The sequence below is a fragment of the Esox lucius genome, chromosome 10 (assembly GCF_011004845.1).
Source record: "Esox lucius isolate fEsoLuc1 chromosome 10, fEsoLuc1.pri, whole genome shotgun sequence".
Classification (NCBI taxonomy): domain Eukaryota; kingdom Metazoa; phylum Chordata; class Actinopteri; order Esociformes; family Esocidae; genus Esox; species Esox lucius.
Window position 1 is genome coordinate 29,752,694 of NC_047578.1, and position 27,368 is coordinate 29,780,061.

Sequence of the window (27,368 nt, forward strand, 5' to 3'; positions counted from 1 at the left end):
ATTGATTTATAAAGCCCTTTTTACATGAGCAGATGTCACAAAGTGCTTTTACAAAACACCCAGCCTGAAAACCCAAGGAGCATGCAACCACAGGGTTGAAGCACAATGGCTAGGAAAAACTCCCTAAAAGGGGCAGAAATTTAGGTAGAAACCTAGAGACGAACCAGGCTCAAAGGGGTGACCAGTCCTCTTCTGGCTGTGCTGGGTGATCATTTTAAGAGTACAAGTAATAATTAACTAGAGAAGTACATTTCCTGAAGAAAATGTGGTGCTGGCTAGCTGTTGAAAAAAGTATTTATGGTTCAAAATAGTGTTTACCTATCAAAAGGTTTGGAGTCTGTGTTTTATTAAGGTTCAAGAGATAATGTTGGTGAGGGTAATTGGCATAAATTAGCGTACATGACATCCTGTGGAAAGTGCTTTGGGAGTATGGGGTCCTGGGTCCTTTGCTAAGGGCTGTCAGGTCCCTGTACGACCGAAGCAGGAGCTTGGTTCGCATTGCCGGCAGTAAGTCAGACTTGTTCCCAGTGCATGTTGGACTCCGGCAGGGCTGCCCTTTGTCGCCGGTTCTGTTCGTAATTTTTGCGACAGAATTTCTAGGCGCACCCAGGGGCCGGAGGGTGTCAGGTTTGGGGACCACACGATTCCGTCTTTGCTCTTTGCGGATGATGTTGTCGTGTTGGCCCCTTCAAACCAGGACCTTCAGCAGGCACTGGGACGGTTTGCAGCTGAGTGTGAAGCGGTGGGGATGAAAAACAGTACCTCCAAATCCGAGGCCATGGTCCTCAGTCGGAAAAGGGTGGCTTGCCCACTTCAGGTTGGTGGAGAGTTCTTGCCTCAAGTGGAGGAATTTAAGTATCTAGGGGTCTTGTTCACGAGTGAGGGAAGGATGGAACGGGAGATTGACAGACGGATCGGTGCAGCTTCTGCAGTAATGCGGTCGATGTATCGGTCTGTCGTGGTGAAGAAAGAGCTGAGCCGCAAGTCTCACCTAAGGTCATGAGCTTTGGGTCATGACCGAAAGGACAAGATCCCGGATACAGGCGGCCGAAATGAGCTTTCTCCGCAGGGTGGCTGGGCGATCCCTTAGAGATAGGGTGAGAAGCTCGGTCACCCGGGAGGAGCTCAGAGTAGAGCCACTGCTCCTCCACATCGAGAGGGGTCAGCTGAGGGTGCTTGGGCATCTGTTTCGGATGCCTCCCGAACGCCTTCCTGGAGGAGACCCCGGGGAAGACCTAGGACACGCTGGAAGGACTATGTCCCCCGGCTGGCCTGGGAACGCCTCGGTGTCCCCCCGGAAGAGCTAGAGGAAGGGTCTAGGGAGAGGGAAGTCTGGGCATCTCTGCTTAGACTGCTGCCCCCGCGACCCGGCCCCGGATAAGTGGAAGAAGATGGATGGACATATTTAAAGTTCATAAAAGTGTTACCGATGACAGGTCTCATGTCTGTAGCGCGAACGTTTCAAAAGATAAAGCCTAATAGTCAATTAATGCTAATTATGCTAATTAGCATACATAAAATCGATTAACGTTTCATAATATGAAGTGGAGATAGCTAAACAGGTGAAACAAAGTTGGTTTCCTGTCTGTAGCTCGAACGGTTTCAAAGATACAGCCTAATAGTTAATTAACGCAAATTAGCATAGGTAAAAATCGATAACCGTTTCATCATTTGCAGTGAGGATAGCATACACGTGTGAAACAAAGTTGGTTTCGTGTCTGTAGCACAAACGGTTCAAAAGATACAGCCTAGTAGTTAATTAACACAAAGTATGCTAATTAACATACATAAAATCGATAAACGTTTCCTAATTTGAAGTGGGGATAGCTAAACTGGTGAAACAAAGTTGGTTTCCTGTCTGTAGCTTGAACGGTTACAAAGACACAGCCTAATAGTTAATTAATGCAAATTACACAAATTAGCATATGTAAAATCGATAACTATTTCATAATTTTCAGTGGGGATGTCCTAAACGTGTCAATTTAATGTCTGATTTCATGCCGTGAAATACGTTAACCAGCATACGTGAAGATACAGCCAAGTAGTTCGTTAACGCCAATCAGGCTAATTAGCATCTGCAAAGCCTGGTACTCCGGAGGTGTGGGGCCAAGACCTCACATCTTCCTAAGTTTTAGTGGAGCAGGAGACGAAGACATTCCTGAGATTTACAAGGATTTACAATGAAGAAGGAGACCTCACCCTACTCCCCTGGCACAATAATATAGCAGCTTAAACCTTGAGGTTGAGACAGAGGGGTGTAGTGACACTGTGGCCCAATCTGGAGGAGGCCCTGGACCGAACCCAACAGGCAGGAAGTCAACCCGCCCACATTGCCAAGCATCAACCAATGGGAAACCAACCAACCGCAACCACCCTGAATGATGGCAGAGTATTGCCAGCAGAGATAACTCCAATTGCACAATAGACGCAACGGAGAGACAACAACCAGCCAGTGACTAAGCCCCTGAATGGCATTGGAGAGGGGGCATCCCAGTGGCGATGATAGGCCACTGGGATGGTTAGAGCGCCACCATCAGGCAGATCAGATTGAAACATTGTGGTGGGCTTCCTGCCATAGGCCTGAACCCATATATACATTTGCTTGATGGCCTCACCATCTTGCATAAATGTCCATTTGAATTGACGCCATGCCCACAATAATTTTCATTGGCTCATATCAGCCATTATTTTAAAGATATCAACAATCTTTATAATGAATAGATAGATACTTGTCCCAAGATTATATACACAGAGCAGTGTGAAGATCGGTGCAGAGCTCTAGTAGGAGATAACTTTTTAGTGTTTTAGACAAAATTAAAAATGGCAGAAAATCCAAGATGGCGGATTTTATGGGTTCATGAGGCAAATTTGTTCCATGGGTGAAGAGGGACCTGTGGACCGAATTTAAGCCATCTAGGTCAGACCTGCATTATTCCCCATTGACCTCCATTAATTTCCTATGGAGCTCCATGCATTTGTTGATTATAGCACCACCTTCAGGCCGATCATCTTGAAACTTTATGCGTCCAAAAAAAGGAATAATAATAATAATAATCCTAACAAAAATAATAGGACTCCTGAGCCCCTTCGGAGCAAGGACCCCTAATAATTAATGTTGCAATCAGCGTTGGCAGAGCATTGGCCTCACCAGCATTGGCCTCACCAGCATTGGCCAACACCTTGGTGTTGAGAGACCAATATGGTGTTATTTATTGCCTATTCCATTATACACTAAGTGTTGTCTTGCAATCGTTATGCCGTTGTCACTGTCATTGTAAATGAGAATTTGTTCTCATTCGTCTTTCCTGTTTAAAAAAACATAGAAATATATACACATAGGAAAATAAAAAATATAAATGAAACTAGGCCCTAATCATAAATTGGATATCCCAAAATTGGGGGAAAAACAGGGTGTGAACTTGCCCATTTAATAGTGCCACCGTGTGGTAGTTTTGAACATGCTTGTACTTGCTTATTCTTGGCATTATCTGGAACATTTCAACCAAGTGTATAGTAGTAACATTATCCATTTTGGAGTATTGGGAATATACAGTCAATGGACAAAATAATGGAAACACCTAATACAGAAAAATTTAAGAGAGCACTGCACCTTTTTCTTTCCTTTCCAAAGAAGTTGAAAAGGAAAGTTTTGAGTGAGGAACGGACGCATTCAATTTGCAGTGATCTATTAATTTGAACCCTTCTGATCCTCACACACGACTTTTTTGGAAAAGAAAGAGAAAGGTGCAGTGGTCTCTTAATTTTTTCCGGAGCTTTATACTGAAATCAACAACATAATAAGAAAATAAGGCTATCCTTTTCCTTAATAATAGAGCCAATCCTTCTTGGAATGCTGTCATTGTCTTGAACTCTGTGTACACTGTAGTGGGATGATGCACAATTCTTCCAGAAGAAAAGCCTCCAGTTCTTTGAGGGATGGAGAACTTCACATTCTACAATGTCCTATAAATGTTCAGAGATGTTCCGATCTGGTGATTGGGGAAGCCATGGAAGGCATCATCCTGGTGTTCATAAAACTACTCTTGAATTTAGCAGTTTGTAAGGGGGCATAATGATCCTAGAATATTGGAACAGTGTTTGCACTATAGGGTGCACTTGGTCCTGTAAAATGGCCTCATATTCTTTGGCAATTATACGCCCATGCAGAGAAATAGTCAGACCCAATAACTTCCATCTGATGGCTACCCATACAAAAACGGTGCCCCCACGTTTAACAGTTGGAAGCAGACATTGTGGGCTGATAACATCCTTCGGCTTTCTCAAAACTAAAATCAGTCTGGAAGTAAGAAATAGGGTGAAAGATGATTTTGGTTTTGTGCTGCTTACAACAATTTGTGTTTTTGTGCTTTCACCTTGGATACAAGCAATTTTTAAGAGGCAGCCCCTGCCATACATTCAAGCATTGCATTCACAATGAAGTTTTTGTTGAGACTTGATCACAGATATGCTGAATCAATTCAGTGGTAATTTTTGAGACTGTGCTTTTAGGGCATTCAGAAACTATGCTGTGCTGAATGCATCTATCCCCAGCTTCAACCTGTGACCACTGTCTTTCTTCACTAATGCTATTTTTGAGATACTGGCATGGATTATAATATCAAACTTGGTGGTGAACAGCCCACAGGCACAAGAGAGTGTCTGACTGACAAAGATCCCAAACTAGGCCTCTTGGTTAATCTTTTGGTCCTGTTCTGAACATGGCCCAAAAATGCAGAGGCCAGCCAAAGCCCTGACCCACACAGGACCAATGAATCTGAATGAGAGGGATTTCCTTTACAATAGAGTCCTAACTCTTAACAAAGCCTGCTGGTTCTGAGTCACTCAGCGTCACCGTGCCAAAGTATATCTACGCCTCTCTCACATGAACTGCACAGACATCCCACACAGAATTTGACACGCTTCAGTTAAATTAATAAAAAAGCCAACAGAAATGAGAGACTGCTCACTTGCAAAGAATTGCAGAAGTTCAACAACAACTTCAGCTGGTTAGATAAGCAGGTTGCTATTTATTATTTTAAAAAACCTAGGTTTAACAATAATTGAAATCTCAAATCTTCTGTTTGGTAAACTTGTAACAAGTTACTGGAGGTCCTAGAAAACCTTACCATATGCATTAGCTTTGAGAGACTGACAGATAAATGAAAAGAATTGAATGGAAATCTGTGAGTTCCACTAACAACACCTTCACCGGGTTCTTCTCTCTCCATCTGTAAACTCCAGGTCTCCATCTAAAATGGCACCTCATTGCCTAGCTAGTGCACTACTTTTTACCAGACACTAGTAGAAAGTAGTGCACTATTTAGGGAATAGGGTCCCATTCCAGGCACTTTAGAGCCCCAGACACCAGAATGTCTTTGTGCCAGATGTCTGTGGTACATGACCCATGCCAAAATCTTCAGCCTACGTCAGCCTTCATACAACTAAAGCGAGACCAGATGCTTGTGACAGACTCTTTCACATAGCACAGAAATAACCTGTGTGTATTGCCATTTCATGAGTGAAAACGTGCGTTTTCATCAGAACCAAGAACAGTGAAACATGTATTTTACAAGTAGTCACAATGGATGCAAATCCATACTGTCTATGAAATCAGAGCATGGCGATGGTGCTAATGCAACCATATTTAAATTCCATCTCAATCACTGCACTAAGCTAAAACATATGTCTGTAACATAACTTTAGCCACCTAGTTACCTCAAGTCACAACAAATGGGAATTTGTAACAGGGATATTAATGGTCAATAGTTGGAGCTAAAAAAATATAAAATATGATCTAAATGCAGTGGAGTCTCTGGAACACGTAGATGGTTTTCGTTTTTGCTCTATGACGCTTGTGTCAATCTATAAATGAAAGGATAGTATGCTGTTGGAAAATGGGACATTTGTATTTATAATTTACAACATAAAATTATAAAAAATATATATGATTAGTAGGATAAGAAATGCATACAAAATGCATGCAAATTGTGTAAAGTCCTCTACTATGCTCAATAACACTAAATACACTTTCACTGTAATCTCAAATAATCTTCAATCTTTTGGGGGAAGGCTACATGGGTCTTACAACATACAAAATTGCAAACTGATCTATGAATAAATATCTTAAAACAATTGTATATTTTAATTTTACACTAACTAGAATTTAATAGGAAATGATTAACCTAGATCTCATTGATTAAATACATTTTTGCTATCAATATATACACAATACCCACTAATTCAAGTGACAACAAGTTTTTATAAATGATATTAAAAAATATATATGTTTCAGACACTTTGCCATGACACACCTAAATTGAGCTCAGATGCATCATGTGTCTTCTGACCATGCTTGAGACCAAGGATGTGTAGACCGTAGATCTGGAAAAAGTAATTAAAAAATGCTAAAGCTCTAAAAGTCCCCAGGAGCATAATGAACCTAGTTATTCTGCAGAGATGGGAGAACCTGCCAGTAGGACAACCATTTGTGCAGCACTCCATCAACCAAGCCTTTATGGTAAAGTGGCAAAACGGAAGCAACTGCTGAGTCAAATGCATATGACATGCTGCCTGAAGGACTCTGAAAGCATTAAGGGGAAAATCATTTTCTAGTCTGATAAGACCAAAGTCAAACTATTGAATGCCAAACACTAAGTCCGGCATAAACAAGAGACCGCTCATCACCTGGCTAATACCGTCCCTACAGTGAAGCATGTTGGTGGCTGGTGCTGTGAGGACACTGTACTTCTCAGCAGAAGAGACTGAAGAAAATAGGAAAATATATTATATTTCAGGAAAATAAAATAAGTGCAAAATACAGAAGTATTTTCCGTCAGTCCATTAGCAGGACATCAGACTGGGGCAAAGATTTATCCATCAGTAAAGCAATAACCAGGAGCACACAGCCAAGACAATGCTAGAGGGACAAGTCTGTTTAAGTCCTTGAGTGACCCAGCTAGGGCATGAACATCTGTGGACAGACTGGTTGATAACAGTTCACTAACACTTTCCAATCAATCTAACCAAGCTTGGTTGAGAGGATTTGCAAGAATGGGAGAAACTGCCCAAATCCAGGTACTTGCCAAGGGGGAACATTTTTTGGTCAATAGTTTGCCAAGGGTCATATTGCTGAAATCAGCCAGAAGCTATACACTGCGTATCTTCCAGTCAGTCTGAGCCATAAGTCATGAGAAACTTGAATCTGCAGCCTAGTGCAAAAACAGATAAGTTATGTTGTGTAACATGTACACACACATACATTTTGCATAACTCCCTTGCACCTACCTTCTAAAATTCACAGCCTGAATTGTGTACCTCTATGAAAAACATGGATACGATGAATGAATTGCATGAGTTGAATCTAGTTGTGAATGCTTTGTGGGAACGCCTCATTAAACATTTGGTGATTGTCAAGTTTAGTGTGAAGGAATGAGCTTGAGGGTTGGCTTGTGCTGATTTTACCTTCATCAAGTGCTTGTTGACCCATTTTGTGAAGGTCTTTTTCTGTACCCGGTCCCGTTCATCTATGGGAGAGAAAGAAAGAGATTGTTCATGTCAACACCTGGCTGATACTTAACTTCAACTACAGAAACAAAGTTAAATAAAATGTCTGGTCTATCTAAAAAGCCTATGAGAATTGCCACAAAACAGTATAATAAGGTATTTCTTTTAATTAAAAAAATTACAAAACAATAAAAAGTGGTCTTCAAACGCATGTCTGGTTATGGGGAAGCGTAAAAACTGTCCTGGTAACACACTCCTGATCTGCAGCCACCTCCAGCAGCTGTGATTTTGCAATATTTTCCTCACAGCTTAAAAACCAGTAGCCTGATCAAGACATATGCCAAGGCAACCCAACTTTCAATTCCCTTCGCAGTCTTATTTTATACAAAATTAAAATCATACTTGAGCTCATATCTAATCTTGGAATATAGAGTACTAGTTATTATTACTTTACAAGCCAGATTGACAGTTCGATTTTTTCCTCAGGATTAGATGATGGCCATGTGACAACAAATATCGACAGAAACAATGTGAAGGAGACATGGAAGTTGAGGGGGTGGTTGTTCACCGGTAACAGAGGATGTGCCTCACAAGTCTTGGATCCCTTTACTGCCTGTGAGTCACACGTATATTGGCTCTGAAAAACCACCCCAACACAGAACTTGGGAAATCAGGCGGCACAACCTTTCCTGTCATGACAACACAGCATCCTCATTTCCCTTTCAAAGCTCACTCCTGCATCACATTAACTATGCAATTTTTTTCTCTATGATAGTTTTATTTGGATAAACAAGACTTGTTTTCAGATTTGCACTGGAGATAAAAAGTACACCGATCAGCCATAACATTAGGACCACTAACAGGTGAAGTGAATAACACTGATAATCTCATTATCATCATTAACATCAGATCACTGGGTGGGATATATTAGGCAGCAAGTGAACATTCTGTCCTCAAAGTTGACTTGTTAGAAGCAAAAATGGGCATGCGCAAAGATCTGAGCGACTTTGACAAGGGCCAAATTGTGATGGGAAAGTTAATGATGGTACTGATAGAAAGGTGTCAGAAAACACAGCGCATTGCAGTTTGTTGCGTATGGGGCTGCATAGCCGCAGACCAGTCAGAGTGCCCATGCTGACCCCTGTCAACTGCTGAAAGTGCCTACAATGGGCACTGGACCACAGAGAAATGGAAGAAGGTAGCCTGGTCTGATGAATCATGTTTTCTTTTAAATCACGTGGAAGGCCGTGTGCGTGTGCATTGCTTACCTGGAGAACACATGGCACCAGGATGCACTATGGGAAGGAGGCAAGCCGGCAGATGTAGTGTGATACTTTGGGCAATGTTCTGCTGGGAAACCTTGGGTCCTGCCATTCATGTGGATGTCATTTGACACGCACCACCTACCTGAGCATTGTTGTAGACCATGTGCACCCTTTTATGGCAACAGCATTCCCTGATGGCATTGGCCTCTTTCAGCATAATAATGTGCACTGCCGCAAAGCAAAAATGGTTCAGGAATGGTTTGAGGAACACAAAAACAAGTTCAAGGTGTTGACTTGGCCTCCAAATTCCCCAGATCTCACAACTTACAGGACTTAAAGGAACTCCTGCTAATGTCTTGGTGCCAGATACCACAGCACACCTTCAGAGGTCTAGAGTCCATGCCTTAACGGGCCAGGGTTGTTTTGGCAGCAAAAGGGGTACCTACATACCATTAGGCAGGTGGTCATAATGTTATGGCTGATCAGTGTAAGCGGGTGAAAATGTCAAATGTCGAAAGTCAACCTCTGAGGTAACGTTAGACACTTTTCCAAAAGACACTCCCTGCAAACACTCAGGTTTAAAGATCTAGTCGCACCCAATGTATATTCAACTGAAATTAGCGGTGACATGGTCTTTTCATCAACAGGAGGCTGGCCTTCTAGGCAGGGCTGCAAAGAAAATGCCATATCTCAGACTGGCCAATAAAAAGAAAGTGCAACATGTTAAGAATAACGTTTCTCAATGTAAAATTGCAAGGAGTTTGGGGATCTCATCATCTATCAATCAATCAATCAATCAAATGTATTTCTAACAGCAGTTGTCACAAAGTGCTTCACAGAGACACCCGGCCTTAAACCCCAAGGAGCAAACAACAGTAGTGTTGAATTTCAGTGGCTATGAAAAACTCCCTAAGAAGGTCGAATTTTAGGAAGAAACCTAGAGAGGACCCAGGCTCAGAGGGGTGACCAGTCCTCTTCTGGCTGTGCCAGGTGAGATATTAAGAGTCCAATTGGAATAATAAATACATTTCTCTGGGCTAAATCTACTGTACATAATATCATTAAAAGATTCAGAGAATCTGTAGAAATCTGTTTGAAATGGACAAGGCTGAAAACCAGTATTGGATGGCCATGATCTTCGATCAAAGGCAGCACTGCATTCAAAATAGACACAAATGTAGCGTACGTCACTGCATGGGCTCAGGAACACTTCCGAAAACCATTGTCTGTGAACAAAGTATGTTACTTCATGTATGTTAAAACTCTACCATACAAAGAAGAAACTATATATTAAGATTCAGAACGCTGTCGCCTTCAATGGGCCCGGGCTCAAATAAGATGGACTGATGCGATGTGGAAAACTGTCCTGTGGTCTGACTAATCAAATTATTTTAGGGAATCATGGACACCACATCATCTGGACTAAAGAGCAGAGGGACCATCCGGCTTGTTATCAGCGCACAATTCTAAAGGCAGCATCCGTGATGGCATGGGGGTGCATTGGTGCAAATGGCATGAATGACTTCTGTGATGGCATCATTAATGATGAACAATATACACTCACCTAAAGGATTATTAGGAACACCATACTAATACTGTGTTTGACCCCGTTTCTCCTTCAGAACTGCCTTAACCATCCATAGTCGACATCCGCGATATCACGGACAGTGCTCATTTGCATAAATATTTAGAAAAATAGATTCGCCATAATCGTCCGATTCCAATGGTATATTATTTGTAGCCACTTTCCTGAAGCGTTCCGTGTATAATTGGGGTTGTCCGTGTATAATATGGGTTGTATAGTTGTATAGTTTGGGTTGCAATGAGAACCTTTCACCAGGCAACGACATTGCCAATGCATCTTAGAAAGGCTCATTTGTACACTACTATGAATATTACATGCGTGTACATCACTATATATGATGTTTTGAACCATAATACATCGTTTGTATTATATATAAGATATAAAAATTAATATTTAGTCAAAATAGTATGGGGATGTTCTTGAGTTTTTGGGAAGAAGTTGGTAATTTTTCTGAGTTTATAAAATATATAAGTCCAAATGTAACTAGCGATCTAGTGCTGCCACCTGCTGGCCGTTTTGTGTCATTAAACTAAAGGAACCGTTATATTGGGTTTTTATCTTTTATGTTATAGTGTTTCATTTCTAGGTTGAAGAACCAAATTTTTTGAGGGTGCCTATATTTTTTACCTTCTATTATATAATTATTTCATTATTTTCAACCCAATTACAGTGTAATTTGATATTAAAGGCATGAAAGTATGAGGAAATACCATTGACACAAAATCTCATAATGCTTTAAAAAAAAAAATCTTGATGCTGAATGGCAGAAATGTTTTCCGAAAACAATTTTTTTGCCTTTCAAACAGATGAGTTTTATAAATAGTGACCCAGAAGTCTGTTTTTATGTGTTTTTATTGTAGCCAGAGGGGTTGCTATTAAAAGGATACATCATAATAGGTTGTATCTGTTACAGAAATGAATCTAGGACCCAAAATGTCACACTAGTGAAATCCGGCCGAAAGCCCCATAGGCTACCAAGGGTTAATTCTACGTGGCATTGATTCAACAAGGTGCTGAAAGCATTCTTTAGAAATGTTGGCCCATATTGATAGGATAGCATCTTGCAGTTGATAGAGATTTGTGGGATACACATCCAGGGCACGAAGCTCCCGTTCCACCACATCCCAAAGATGCTCAATTGGGTTGGGATCTGGTGACTGTGGGGGCCATTTCAGTACAGTGAACTCATTGTCATGTTCAAGAAACCAATTTGAAATGATTCGAGCTTTGTGACATGGTGCATTATCCTGCTGGAAGTAGCCAACAGAGGATGGGTACATGGTGGTCATAAAGGGATGGACATGGTCAGAAACAATGCTCAGGTAGGCCGTGGCATTTAATCAATGCCCAATTGGCACTAAGGGGCCTAAAGTGTGCCAAGAAAACATCCCCCACACCATTACACCACCGCCACCAGCCTGAACTGTTGATACAAGGCAGGATGGATCCATGCTTTCATGTTCTTTACATGAGAAATTATGACCCTACCATCTGAATGTCGCAACAGAAATCAAGACTCATCAGACCAGGCAACAGTTTTTCAATCTTCTATTGTCAAGGTTTGAAAATGTTTGCCCGTGCAAATTGTAGCCTTGGTTTCTTGTTCTTAGCTGACAGGAATGGCACCTGGTGTGGTTTATTGCTGCTATAGCCTGCCTCAAGGTTGTTGTGCTTTCAGATATGCTCTTGTGCATAACTTTGTTGTAATGAGTGGTAGTTTAAGATACTGTTGCCTTTCTATCAGTTAAACCAGTCGGGCCATTCTCCTCTGACGTCTGCCAGCAACAAGGCATTTTCACCCAGAGAACTGCTGCTCACAGGATATGTTCTTTTTTTCTGACCATTCAACCTTTCTCTTTAAACCCTAGAGATGGTTGTGCAGGAAAATCCCAGTAGATCAGCACTTTCTGAAATACGCCAACCAGTCTGTCTGGCACCAACAACCATGCCATGTTCAAAGTCACTTAAATCACCTTTCTTCCCCATTCTGATCCTTGGTTAGAATTTCAGGAGATTATCTTGACCATGTCTACATGCCTGAATGCATTGAGTTGCTGCCACGTGATTGGCGGATTAGATATTTGTGTTAACGAGCAGTTGAAAATGTGTACCAAATGAAGTGGCCGGTGAGTGTAGTGATGGCCATTCAAGGGGTTCATTACCGTTCTTCTAGAAGCAGGATATACTGCTAGCAGCGCTAACTCACATTTTCTTTTTCAAAATAAAAACTATCATTGAAATATATAAGGCAATATAGTTAACAATCTTGTTTGTCAATCTAGTCTGTCATTTTATATTTAATGTCCGTTCCAACGTTGTTCTTGTCTATTCTTTTTTACAGACTAGATTAACTATATTGCCTTTTATATTTCAATTAAGGCTTTTATTGTGATTAAGAAAATCTGAGTGCTGCCAGCATCTTATCCTGCTGCTAAAATAATGCTAATGAAGCCTCGTTTGCCCATCACTAGGTGAGTGTATATCAAGTAAATATTCATCAATATGAGACGGAAGCACTAAGAAAAGCTGTCTCATTGAAAGCTAAAGTTTCATGTATCTGTTAATTCTCTAAAAGGTTTTTGAATATTCCTTAAATAATTGTTCATTTAAAAGAAATCCACTATTGATGTATTAGACGCTTTTGCAGTGGTATCGAAATTAATACTGATAATTGTGTCATTTCTCTGGTGTTGTACCGAAGTTTAACTTTCTGGAATTGTGACATCCCTAGTGTTAATAGTATATTGTATTTACATACTATGCTAATGGTATTTAAATTAAATTGTTTTCACCACAATTGGTGTAGTCTATAGGAACTCCTAAATCCCACTAACACGCCCTCTATAGTGATGGGGGTTGATGGGGAAGCATCGTCAATCTCCTTGGCCGAAGTCACAGAGGTAGTCAAACAACTCCTCAGTGGCAAAGCTCCGGGGATTGACGAGAACCGTTCAGAAATGTTGAAAGCTTTTGGTGTGGAGGGGATGTCTTGGATGACGTGCCTCTTCAACTTTGCGTGGGAGTCGGGGACAGTGCCAAAGGAGTGGCGGACCGGGGTGGTGGTTCCCCTGTTCAAAAAGGGGGACCAGAGGGTGTGTGCCAATTACAGGGGTATCACACTTCTCAGCCTCCCTGGGAAAGTCTCCGGGTAGGGAATGAGGCGTTACCCCAAGTAAAAGAGTTCAAGTATCTCATGGTCTTGTTCGCGAGTGAGGGGACAATGGAGCGGGAGATTGGCAGAAGAATCGGAGCAGCAGGGGCTGTATTGCATTCGCTTTACAGCATCGTTGTGACGAAAAGAGAACTGAGCCGGAAGGCAAAGCTCTCGATATACCGGTACATTTTCGTTCCTACTCTTACCTATGGTCATGAAGGCTGGGTCATGACCGAAATAACTAGATCACGAGTACAAGCAGCTGAAATGGGTTTTCTCAGAAGGGTGGCTGGCTTCTCCCTAAGAGATAGGGTGAGAAGCTCAGTCATCCGTGAGGAACTCGGAGTAGAGCCGCTGCTCCTTTGCATCGAAAGGAGCCAGCTGAGGTGGTTCAGGCATCTGGTAAGGATGCCCCCAGGACATCTCCCTAGGGAGGTGTTCCAGGCACGTCCAGCTGGGAGGAGACCTCGGGGCAGGCCCAGGAATAGGTGGAGAGATAATTTTTTGACACTGGCCTGGGAACGCCTCGGGATCCCCCAGTCAGAGCTGGCCAATGTGGCTTGGGAAATGGAAGTTTGGGGTCCCCTGCTGGAGCTGCTGCCCCCGTGACCAGATACTGGATAAGCCGATGAAGATGAATGAATGAATGGTGTAGTCTAAATAGGCACTTAATTACTTTCAGATGCAAAGGTCAAAGGACTACCATTTAACATTCCAACCCAAAAGCATTCCCAAATGTGAGGAAAGAAAACTAAGTCATATAGGTCTCCCCGCGGGCCTTTTTTATACTGTCCTTTAAAAAGCCAGGACAGTTGTGGGCTTGAATTATTCTATTTTTTATTAGCATTTCAGTTAGCAGACACTGTTGTCTAGAGGGACTAAAAAGAGCTAATAGTGTTTGCTCTCTTTTCTCAAGGACAGAAGAAATTATTTGTTTTACCTTGTTGACTCTGGAGTTGAACCAGCAACCTTTCAGTAACTGGTCAGATGCATTAACTCCTAGTTTATTGACAGCTCCGAATCATAGAATATGAGTGTGCATGAACTTGACCAAGCCCAAATCAGTGTCCACTGCACAGTCGTCTTTTTATAAACATAATAAATACATAAGGAAATCTATATTAAATGCTGTATTTATGTACACAAAGCCGAATAATATAAATTATCTTAATTCAATTTTTCCCCCCAAATCAACCATCCTCGACTCTCACAAACAACTGTTTTGAATGTCAGGAATTAAATCACAACAGTAACGTGTCCTAAATTTGGATACCTGATTTGCATACTTATTTTATTCTAAAGTCAACCGTACCTCACAGGAATTATATTCATATGAGACTATTGTAAACCCAAACGATAAAATGTCTCGCCACTCCTTGGAATCAAACTCACAAACATCGGACTGAAAGTTGATTGCGGAACCCCCTCACCATCATCCCTGACCACAACGCCCCTAGTAAACAGCCACACCATTTAACTATTAGGGGCAGTTTTCCAGACAGAGTACACTTTTAATCAGGACTAGGCTAATTCTACTTAAATTAATCCAGACATAAAAAAATTGTCTTTCTGAGACATTCCTTATCTTGAAATTAACTAGTTCTAGACTAGGTAGTTGAAGACTAGGGTAAATAAGGACTAACCAGCAACTCTTTGTGAGGCCTGATTAGACTAATAATTAGACTCACTTGGTGCTGACCTGAGAATGCTTCAAAAATCAGGGATGGACCCTTCAGAAACATTAGAATTTTGTGGAACTGGAGTAAGTCACCCAAACAAACAATGGACAAAGGTAAAAGAAAACGTTCAAAGAATTTCTGTGAGCAAATTGTGTCAAACCACCCAGTTATTAAGAACAAACAGCATGATTCAACAGAAAACAAGAAAATTAATACTTGGACTTCATTTCTAATGAATTCAACTCAAATGAAAAAGAAAGCAAAAGGACAATTCAACAACTTCAGGTAAGATACTGTATTTATTGTTGGCCCACTTTTACAAATCAGTCACTCTGAAATTTTCGTTTTTTTTGTGACCCAAATATGTAACATACAGAATTGTTAATATAATTTTTATATTGTCTAGTCTGTCTAAGATACTGTGGAAAAACATAAAAATATACTTAAAGAAGACAAATGCTGTAGCTCATAGGGAGTGTTTCAAGACTGGTGGTGGACCAAAGACCGATGACCTGGGAGACTGGTTGACTGCGATCATTAATTGCCAGCAACCCTTGGAAGGAGTCCCTGATGACGATTATTTGGATAGTTCAGATGGGGCCCCCTTCCAGTCCTCATTTGGTAGGCCACGTTAATTCAACATGTGCCATCCTCAGACTACAGGGAATATGTAATGTTGGCAGCCATCTCTTGCACTCCCATAACCATAAATGTGATGAATTCAACTCTTGAAATACTGTTCTCTAATGCAGCAATACAATATTTCAGATGATCACCAGAGCTTGGAGGGCCCGAGACAGGATGAAGGTCAGTATAAAAGATGAACATGAAATGAAGATTAAAATACTTCATGTTGAGTTAGCTATGGAGGAGGAGAGAAACATGAAAGCAGCAGCAGTACCAATGTTCTGCTGAAACCAGAAACAGTTTCCGATATCTCAATTTCTGATTAAAAAAAACTTTTTGTTATCAATCCATGGCATTTGTGGTCTTCAATCATTTGAGGCATCTTTGTTGTGAGAAGTGCTGCAACTCTGCTTGCTAGTCCATATCTGTCATTGTCTGCCTCAACCATCAGAATATCTGGGTCACCCTCATCTTCCATTTGAGGATCTGGGCAGCCATGCTGTTTGAGGTAATTGTGAAGCACTGCCGTTGCAATTATGACAATACAGCATCTTCTTGGTTCAAAGCGCAATGTGTTTCTGAGACACTGGAAATGACTCTTCCATACACCTGTAGTGCAGATATAAGCTTGGTTGTACTGCTGCGGCTCAGGTTGGATTGCATGAAGATAGGGGGTGAACAATAAGTTGGTCTGTGCTGTCACTGTCACCAAGTATAATTCCACTATGTCCTCCTTCAAACTGAGCATACAAAGAGAAGTTTTGGAAAATCCTTGAGTCATGAGTTGCACCTATCCAACATGCAACAATGTTGGAGAACTGCATAGTAGGAGTGCACACACTTTGTACATTTATTGAGAACCAATTTTTACGATTTCTGTACTCCTCAGCATCTGTTGTAGAGGGACACTTTATGGCAAATTATGTCTGCTGCATTTGCTTTATACATAGGGAAACGGTCACGGAAGTTGATCTCATCAAAATCATTCTGTGGGCTGCTCCAGTCTATAACCGCCCTTCTGTCTGATCTAGTTGGTGCTCTTTCCTCATCACTGAAATAGTCCAGGTAATCCATTTTCCTCTATTGCCAAGGTCAATCTGGAGGCCAACATCAGTTAAACTGAAGTTAAACCTGCCTCTGGCCAGGTTGAATGTAAGCCTTCACTTAGACCTAGACTAGCTCTAATCATCCTTCTGGAAATAAGACTTCTTAAATCAAGACTATGGAAAGTCTGTGACTATTTGAAACCATGTCTGAGAAATCCTATTTTAGTTAGTCCAGTTAAAATTTTCTATTTCGTCTAAGACTAGTCTTAATCGGTGTCTGGGAAACCGCCCCTTATTGTTTACAACTGCCCCTAGCGGCTGGTTTCTGATGGTAGGAAAACGGCACTTATTATATGTTGAAGTTGTACAGAATTACAAGTAATTAATGCCCAATGAAACTGGGATAGTTGATAGTGAACGTAATAGCACCACTATTATTTTCACTGAACATAATCATGTTTTCCAAAATAGTTACACATGTATGTAATTCCTGCAATGCTCTGTTGTCTAAATTCAACTAATTATCTAGTAAAAATCTACTCGTTTTACTAGACTGTTCTTTTAGCAAACCTGTTATTGTTCACAGCTTTGTATTTCAATTCAACATCCTAATGTAATCTGCTAAAAACGAGCCTAACAAAAAAAATAAAAAATATTAATTTTGGTAGGCATTGCTTTTAGAACATTCTTTCATCAACCATGTTGTTGCTTGCTTTTTGGGGTTTCAGGCTAGGTGTTTTTGTAAGAGCAGTGTGTGACAACTGCTGATGTAAAAAGAGCTTTATAAAATAAATGTAATTGATTTTAATGAAAAGCAGTAAGTATTCTAACATTTGTATAGGTTCTTGGGAAACATAGACCTCTGTAACCTCATTCACAACAGTCAATGTTCAACTTTAACACCTGAATCTGAATGTCGCATCCCTACTACGCCAAGTGTCCTGTCCAGGGTTCCCCAAGGAATCTATTGATACATTGAAACGTGAAATAATCCAAGATGCAAATACAGTCCCAGTCAAAAGATTGGACTCACCTACTCATTCAACGATATTAATTTATTTTTTATTATTTTCCATTTTGTAGAATAATAGAGAAGACCTCAAAACTGAAATAACATTAATGGATTCATCCAGTAACCAAAAGGTGTTCAAATTACATTTATTTGTTTGATTATTCAAAATAGCCACCCCTTGCCTGACAGCATTGCACATTCTTTGCATTCTCTCAACCAGGTTCATGAGGTAGTCTCCTAGAATGCTTTACCAACAGTCTTGAAGGAGTTTCCACATAGGCTGAACATTTGTTGGCAGCTTTTCCTTCACACTGAGCAGACTGTGTCCAAACTTTAGACTGACTGTAATTTATCTCCACTGTCTTACAATGGCTCTTTAAGGATCTCCAGGGAGCTATGACTCAAGATATATCCAAAGCAAAAGACACAAGTGACCATTTCAAAAAGCAAACACACACACACAAAGAGTAGGTCCTCAATCCCATTAAATTGGAACAAAGGCATTTCTACCAAACAAAACTAAGCAAAGATTTTTCTATCATAGTCTTTGAGAATCATGAAATCTCCAACAAGACTATTGAAAATTATAGGACCCCATGATAACGCTACCTTTTCTTCCATCCATGGCCTTAAGCATCCCCTGGTAGTATCCCTCTTCAGTGAACACCCCGTCGCTTCCCACACTGTCAGTGGAGTGAGTTCTGTAGCCTGGCTGCATTGACATCCTGCTGTCAGTTTGGTGCCGTTCATAGAAATACCAGCAACCTATACAGTAAGTAAGGTTACTATGCCTAGTCCCGGAGACTTCTGCTTCTCTTTTTGCCTAAACCACTTCCTTGCTCATGCAAAGAGAATGCAGTTAAATGGGTGTTTTGTAGTTCATGTCTGAGATCCTGTCCATGCACAAGCACTCTCCCTCTTCTTTCTTTTTACTGGTTCATTTCCTAGTTCTCCCTATTTTGTGCCCTTTTTTCCCTCAACTTGCCTGCCCACAGGCTACAGGGTCAGGTCTGTTTTTCACTGCTGTGTTGTGTTCACCCAAAGGGATCATCCCATTTCCCAGCCCAGCCCACTGTGGCCAAGCCTCCCCCTTCTGGAGGGGGGTAGACGTGTAAAAGACAAAAGAGCTGCCAGTTAGACAGCATAACTGGGTAAAAAAATCCAGATTTAAGTAGTCGATTTAAATGGTACTTTTTTACAAGGACATTTCAGTGCAATGTGTCACTGAAATGTCCTTGTAAAAAAGTACCATTTAAATCGAGTCTTTCGAACTCACATTCTTACTCACACTAGGTTGGGTCATGTGCAGAACCACGATCACATGAAACTTGCATTCTCAATTACATAAGCAAGCAGAAAAATGACCTTTAAAAATCTGATAAAACAATATCTCATGACCCAACAAGGACTGCTAAGGGATTAACACAAGCATGCACACAATCACACAGAATCACACACTAAAACAGACATTGTACACAAATTGATTTCATTATTTGTGTGTTTTTTGGTATTTTCCTGAGACTGATCAAGTCTATATAAGTGTCAGTGTCACTATACTCTCCATTTTTTCTGTTTTGCGTGGATCCCAAGGATAAGTAGCTTCTATTTCAGCAAGACCGAATAGGGGTTCCAAATAAACATTATTTTGGCGGTTGGAGTAACCAATTATAATTACTTGACACATTTTCACAGTACAGTTTAAATAACATGTATTTTCCAAGGGTGAGAAAAACATCAAATAGAAAAACAACTCGATGAGTGAGCATCCCTTCCTTTTACGTATGTAGGAAATGGTTAGCCATACAGCAATGCTCCAATAGAATCTGCTCTAACCCCTTTAGGCTCCATATGTCTTGGACAGTAGTTCCAAGTGTGTGGTGAGAGACGGAAGACTGCACATACCATTAAATCTACCACAGCCAGCCCACACTAAATGAAAGGACTGTATTATAGCAGAAGAGACCAGACCAGGCAACGGAAATGAGTCATCGTCCATTGCACCAGATGGCACAATCACAGGGAAACCCTTTATTATGAACCATCCATTTCCATCAGAACACAATTAGAGGAAAATCCAGCCCAACCTATACAAAGGAGCCAATACAGTGTGGTGGTGTGTGTCCAAAATAGCACCCTATTCTCTAGTGCATTTAGGAAATTCCCCCAAACAGGAGTCAAATAGGTCTAATCAGATGTAGACACGTATTAGATGGATTTCAAGCTTTTGATCCGTTTTTTTTTTCTCACATAAGGCATATTAGAAAAACTTTGTACAATGTTACAGAGTCTAGCCGATCTGTCAGACGGCAACTGTACCAAAGCTGGGTCTTGTATTCATTGGATATGAGACAGTGTAAAAGCCATCTGACTGGTGAATGCTTGACCTAGTCTTACCACCTGCACTGACTCTTTTCATGCATTTACTCACATACATAAACGTGTGCACACATACGCTGAAATATTTATGTAAATAATGAGCTACAATTACTAGTATAGATACTGCTTTCTGATTTTCTATTTTGAATTATTAGTTATTTGTGTTGTGTTGTAGGAATCTGCAAATATGAATTTAATTTTGTGGTTTGTTTTGGTGAATTCTATGCATAGGACCATTACAACTTCAATTGAAATCACAGAAAAACTTTAAGATTTTGGAAGTCTCTTAAACAAGTTATGCCAAACTAATCACACTGCAGTAGAAAAACAAACTGGATTACATTGTGTCTGGATTTATTGGTGAGCATCAAATCAAGACAGATTTGTTGCTGTGAATGTAACACAGTTGACAAAAGTGTTTCACAGGGCCATAGATAATTCCAATAGGAAGAAATGTACTGTGAGTGATTTCATGGGATAAGGGCAGACAGACACAGAAGGAGTTGACTCACTTTGACCCTGTCCTCCATTCACAGGTCGCCACAGGTGTTACATAGCAACCAAATACCTCTCACACCTTTAACCCTGAAAAATGTACATGAGAAGGGACATTCATATACTGTCATGAAGAGGAGCAGAGAAAATACTTTGGATGCCAGTTTGGGATTGAACTTGTTTTGGCCTGCAGTTTATATCGTAATTTTTTTTCTTATAATCACTCTTGCCTTTACCTTCCTCTAGATTCCAAAATACAACACAACAAAAACAAGAGGAATTCTTGGCCTAGGGAGTCCAGTGGTTTGTGCCTCTATTTCACAAGTACTGCAAAAACATGGGTTTGAATCTGGCTCTGTCAATAAATCTCTCTCCACCCTTTCCCCACTGTCCCTGGTGAACAAAGCATAACAAAGCCAGTAAATAAATGTTAAAAGTAAAAAACATCTATAGCCATGATTTCCATTTTGTAAACCCAACAACTGCTGGTTTTCAGTATTGATCCCATGGAATCTATCAACACCTGATTCCCCGAGTTATTTTTTTTTCAAAATCATCCAAGTGGAATCTCTGTTATAAACTTTTTTGTTGAATTTAACATTGAGGAATTTGAAGAAAAAGTCACCCTGTGCAAAACTGACAGCAAATGCCTGCAAGACATTTACCTTACTTAAAGAATGACAACCACAAGTCAATCTTTGACAAAAATGCTACAAATGTTTCAACTGTACCATTGAATATGAACAGGCAAGTAAGAACTTATTGAGACTCCCCCCTCCCCTGAAGTAAAGATGTGAGAGATGTGCTAGGAGTTTTGTGATGACAACTTCGATGCAAGGACAAACCTATCACTCTAGTCTACATTCCTGCAGAGTACAAAGGCATGTAGTGTCCACCATCACTGCAGCCCCCTTTAGGGAGCGGCAGCCTCCTCCCCATGACAACCTGCATATGGCCATACTTTGACCCCACTCAACCAAACTATCTCTGTTCATGTGAAAGCATGCAATGGCCATCCCGTCAAATGGATAGGAATGTTAACAAGACAAGAATAAAGGGTACCCACATTTTAAACCCTAAGATCGTATATCGGACTCTTTCAAAAACAGATATTCAAATAGAATCATAGAGAGGAGCAAAGAAAATTGCTTGCATGCCTGCATATCCTACATCTTGTCTGGGCTTGAGTTGTGAGAGCTGCAGACCCTGTCCATCTGCCAGGCCTTAGTAGTCTTTGTGCTACGATTCGTTGAATCATATGGTTTCCATCTGTAGATGTTCTATAGATTGTAATAATATCAACAAACGTTCAACAAATTATCTGTTGATATGCAACTGCTTATATTTTTATAATTGTTTTTGTATGCAACCAATACTTCCTTTGAAAGTGGCTAGAAATATGTTACTCTTTAGGAATGTAAGATGCATTTACTTTTCTTTCTGTTCTCCCAAAAATGCTGGTCTATTTCCGTTTCATCCATAACACAAATTGTGTTGTTCTGTTAACATAAAGTGGGATTACTTACAATTTTGTAATTTTATGTCTACACTTCTTATATAGGGTTCTACAAATATATAAATGAAAATGTTAATTTCCCCTTGATAAGTAACTTCTTCCAGGCAATTTCTTCCCAAATTTTGTGTGAAAATGTCCCATCCATTATGCTGGAATTGCCCATATATGGAGATCTAAAGACGGGTGACAAATTAAAAGAAAAACCTGAATAAATGAGTGGAGGAACATAACGAATGCAGATGGTTCCATGCAGGTGTCCTGTATGATATAATTAAGCTATTAACACCCTGTCACGCTCTGTGGCATATATAAAATAGCTGAACACATTCAGATTACCTCCAATTTGGATGAAGATGGCAAGAGAAAAGGATCTAATATTTTGAAAGAGTGTTCAATATTGGGTCTCTTCCAGTATGACAATGGCCCCATTCATGAGGGGTCACTGAATGGTTTGATAAGTATGAACATTATGTGAATCATATGGTTTGGCTTTCATATGCTATGTGAATCATATGCTAGGGGAGCCACATCTGAACAGGTAATGAACAGACCATGATGGAATATTCCCTATTACAATTGTTACTGTTGGAGCAAGTCTCTTGGCTCAGCAGTCATCTTTCTGTACACTGTAAAAAAGTTATTTAACAGGATATACCCTGTATTCTTTTATAGATTTTTCCAGTTTTTCCATAAAAGAATGACATGCCTGTGGATTTACAGATTTTTGCAGTAATAAAAATGTACACCCTTAAATTCACACACCATTTACCTTTTTTTAAGATTACATTAGAATTATGTTTATTTAACGGATATTTATTGTATTTGTACAGATTCAAATGTTATTTCACATCAAATGTGAGATAACATTTTACAGATAATAAAATTACATAATAATTAAGTAATGCATATAAAATTACAGAAATCAGTAGTCATTCAAAGTCTTCCTTAAAATTGCAAGTCACTAAGCATCATCAAGTGATTTTATGTTTTAAGGGTAAATAATAGTATTTGTACAGACTCAAAAAGTAAATTACTGTTGAAAGTAAAACATTACTTTACAGATTTTGTTCTGTGAGGTAGTGTGGGATCATGGGAGTTGTTGTCTTTAGCGCCACTACGCTAGTGCTAGCAGACCTGCTAACAAGCCTGTGGCTCAAACTATCTGGAGTGCCCTTGACATCTATTGCTAACAGAGAGAAGCTTCTCATATACACTTCTGTGTAGATGAAAAACCAACAGCGGAACAGTCAACACAAGCCATCGTAACATACTACAGATAGTTTTAGCCAGAGTCTTGTTAGCAAACCTGCTAGCACTGTTAGCATTGTCTCATTGATAAACCAGTTTTTCCAAGCTTACTTTCAGTACATATGGTAATCAAGTTTATTATCAATGTCATATATGTTGACACAGAGAGGTGCTTAGTTTAAACAACAGAAAACAATGCAACCAATGTTCATTTTCGGCTTGGGCAACAAATCCATATTGGGGGAGCATTTTTCAAAAGGAGACAGATTTGTTTGAATGGGAGGCTTGCTCTCTTCTACATTGTCTTTATTATTATTTTTATTATTATTATCATTATTTGATGTCATGACAAACTAAAAAATAGTTCATATTTGGTTTTACCATGCCCTGGCATGAAAGAAATACCTATGCAGTCCATGACAGCAAGGCCAGGGTTCATGGTGGAACTCTGGAGCTCTGGCTTAGGGCCAATCCATACACTCGTTGTCTTTTGTTACATCACCAACTAAAATACATTAAAGACTGTAACTGTCTACATTGAGATGTTACAAATTTCAATTTACATTATCCCAGGGATGGCTAATGGCCTAACCACTGCTGTCAACACTTTGGACCTGGCTGGCCCAGAGCTACGCAGAATTTGGAAAATAACTGTTGCTGCAGGCAGAGGCTTAACCCTAAACTAACAGGTTGTGTAACAATAAAATGTTATTGTCATGTGTGCACAGTTGGCATTTTGGCATAAGAGTGGTTCTAAAGGAAAGGTTGTGTTTGTTGAAATGCATGAGGTTCATTCAATGGGCTACATGAATGTAGCCATTGGCTTTTCATATAGGCCTACATACCTACATACAGTTATGGCATATGGATACATATGCAATGTTTGCTCTGTAGCTGTTTTATAGCAGTGGTGGCTGTAAGGATATTTTTGTTGATTTCTCTCTCCATTGCTGTCAGTCCTCATGTTGGTTGTTGTGCAGGTAATGGCACTAAAACCTTTTTATATTTGTTTAAAGAACCACTTCTAAATAACGGGCATGTATTTGTACTTGTTCACCACAAGTAAGTATCAACTGCAGTATACACTCACCTAAAGGATTATTAGAAACACCTGTTCAATTTCTCATTAACCCTTGGTAGCCTATGGGGCTTTCGGCCGGATTTCACTACTGGGACATTTTGGGTCCTAGATTCATTTCTGTAACAGATACAACCTATTATGATGTATCCTGGTAATAGTAACCCCTCTGGCTACAATAAAAACACATAAAAACAGACTTCTGGGTCACTATTTATAAAACTCATCTGTTTGAAAGGCAAAAAAATTGTTTTCGGAAAACATTTCTGCCATTCAGCATCAAGATTTTTTTTTGAAAGCATTATGAGATTTTGTGTCAATGGTATTTCCTCATACTTTCATGCCTTTACTATCAAATGACACTGTAATTGGGTTGAAAATAATGAAATAACTATATAATAGAAGGTAAAAAATATAGGCACCCCCAAAAAATTTGGTTCTTCAACCTAGAAATGAAACACTATAACATGAAAGATAATAACCCAATATAACGGTTCCTTTAGTTTAATGACAAAACGGCCAGCAGGTGGCAGCACTAGATCGCTAGTTACGTTTGGACTCATATATTTTATAAACTCAGAAAAATTACCAACTTCTTCCCAAAAACTCAAGAACATCCCCATACTATTTTGACTAAATATTAATTTTTATATCTTATATATAATACAAACGATGTATTATGGTTCAAAACATCATATATAGTGATGTACACGCTTGTAATATTCATAGTAGTGTACAAATGAGCCTTTCTAAGATGCACTGGCAATGTCGTTGCCTGGTGAAAGGTTCTCATAGCAACCCAAACTATACAACTATACAACCCATATTATACACGGACAACCCCAATTATACACGGAACGCTTCAGGAAAGTGGCTACAAATAATATACCATTGGAATCGGACGATTATGGCGAATCTATTTTTCTAAATATTTATGCAAATGAGCACTGTCCGTGATATCGCGGACGTCGACCATGGATGGTTAATGCAATTATCTAATCAACCAATCACATGGCTGTTGCTTCAATGCATTTAGGGGTGTGGTCCTGGTCAAGACAATCTCCTGAACTCCAAACTGAATGTCAGAATGGGAAAGAAAGGTGATTTAAGCAATTTTGAGCGTGGCATGGTTGTTGGTGCCATACGGGCCGGTCTGAGTATGCTGGTGTCTGCTGGTGGTGGTGTAATGGTGTGGGGGATGTTTTCTTGGCACACTTTAGGCCTCTTAGTGCCAATTGGGCATCGTTTACATGCCACGGCCTACCTGAGCATTGTTTCTGACCATGTCCATCCCTTTATGACCACCATGTACCCATCCTCTGATGGCTACTTCCAGCAGGATAATGCACCATGTCACAAAGCTCGAATCATTACAAATTGGGTTCTTGAACATGACAATGAGTTCACTGTACTGAAATGGCCCCCACAGTCACCAGATCTCAACCCAATAGAGCATCTTTGGGATGTGGTGGAACGGGAGCTTCGTGCCCTGAAGGTGCATCCCACAAATCTCCATCAACTGCAAGATGCTATCCTATCAATATGGGCCAATATTTCTAAAGAATGCTTTCAGCACCTTGTTGAATCAATGCCACGTAGAATTAAGGCAGTTCTGAAGGCGAAAGGGGGTCAAACACAGTATTAGTATGGAGTTCCTAATAATCCTTTTGGTGAGTGTATAAGATATGTCAATTGTAACCACCATTCTCAATAGCACACAAAGCCAATTGTCTTATAACTGTGATCAGCTGTGGTCATTTTGATTATCTCAGCATAAACAAGCTTTTCCTGAAGCATTTCAGTCCTTGGTAGTGCAACTGAAGAAAACAATCAACTATGGGTGGCAAGGCATTGTCAAAAAATCTCCGGGATAAAGTTGTGGACTGGCACAAGGCAGGAGATGGATACAAAAAAATTCAAAGGCTTTATCAGTGCCTAGAAGCATAGTGAAGTCTATTATTAAGAAGTGGAAGGTATTTGATACAACACAGACCCTCCCTGGGTCAGGAAGTCGCTCCAAACTGGATGAAAGAGCCAGGAGGAAACTGGTCAGAGAGGCTACCAAGAGGCCTACAGCAACTCTGAATTCATGACAAAGAGTGGTCATTGTGTGCATGTGACAACAATATCACAAATTCTCTACAAATGTGGCTTGTATGGGAGGGTTGCAAGAAAAAAGCCAATCCTCAAGAAAGGCCACATGGTCACAACTGAGCTTGCCAAAAAGCACCTTGAAGATTCTAAGGCCACGTGGAAAAAGGTGTTATGGTCAGATGAGACTAAAATGTAATTATTTGGCCTCAATGCCAAACGATATGTCTGGCAAAAATCCAATATAGCTCACCATCCAAATAACACCATTCCTACAGTAAAGTATGGGGGTGGTAATATCATGTTATGGGGTTGTTTAGGGACTGGAGCACTTGTCAGGATAGGAGTAAAAATCCATCCATCCATCATCTACCGCTTATCCGGGGCCGGGTCGCCGGGGGCAGCAGTCTAAGCAGAGATGCCCAGACTTCCCTCTCCCCAGACACTTCCCCCAGCTCTTCTGGGGGGACACCGAGGCATTCCCAGGCCAGCCGGGAGACATAGACCCTCCAGCGTGTCCTAGGTCTTCCCCGGGGGCATCTGAAACAGATGCCCAAGCCACCTCAGCTGACCCCTCTCGATGTGGAGGAGCAGCGGCTCTACTCTGAGCTCCTCCCGGGTGACCGAGCTTCTCACCCTATCTCTAAGGGATCGCCCAGCCACCCTGCAGAGAAAGCTCATTTCGGCCGCCTG

General features: G+C 40.5%; 1 protein-coding gene across 4 annotated transcripts in view; it reads right to left on the reverse strand.

The window, feature by feature from the left end:
- The window catches only part of pleca (plectin a), a 191,495-nt gene that overhangs the window by 67,914 nt on the left and 96,213 nt on the right, over positions 1-27,368 (reverse strand). For 2 of the 4 annotated variants that reach the window (XM_010905050.5, XM_020055425.3), the window contains exons 1-2: positions 18,481-18,911; positions 7,462-7,523 (exon numbers count right to left, since the gene is read on the reverse strand). In XM_010905050.5, the coding sequence (XP_010903352.4) occupies positions 7,462-7,523; positions 18,481-18,595 (177 nt within the window). In that variant the 5' untranslated portion in view covers positions 18,596-18,911. Of the gene's footprint in view, positions 1-7,461; positions 7,524-18,480; positions 18,912-27,368 lie in introns of those variants that run through there. The other 2 variants (XM_010905052.5, XM_010905048.5) reach the window with 1 other exon arrangement.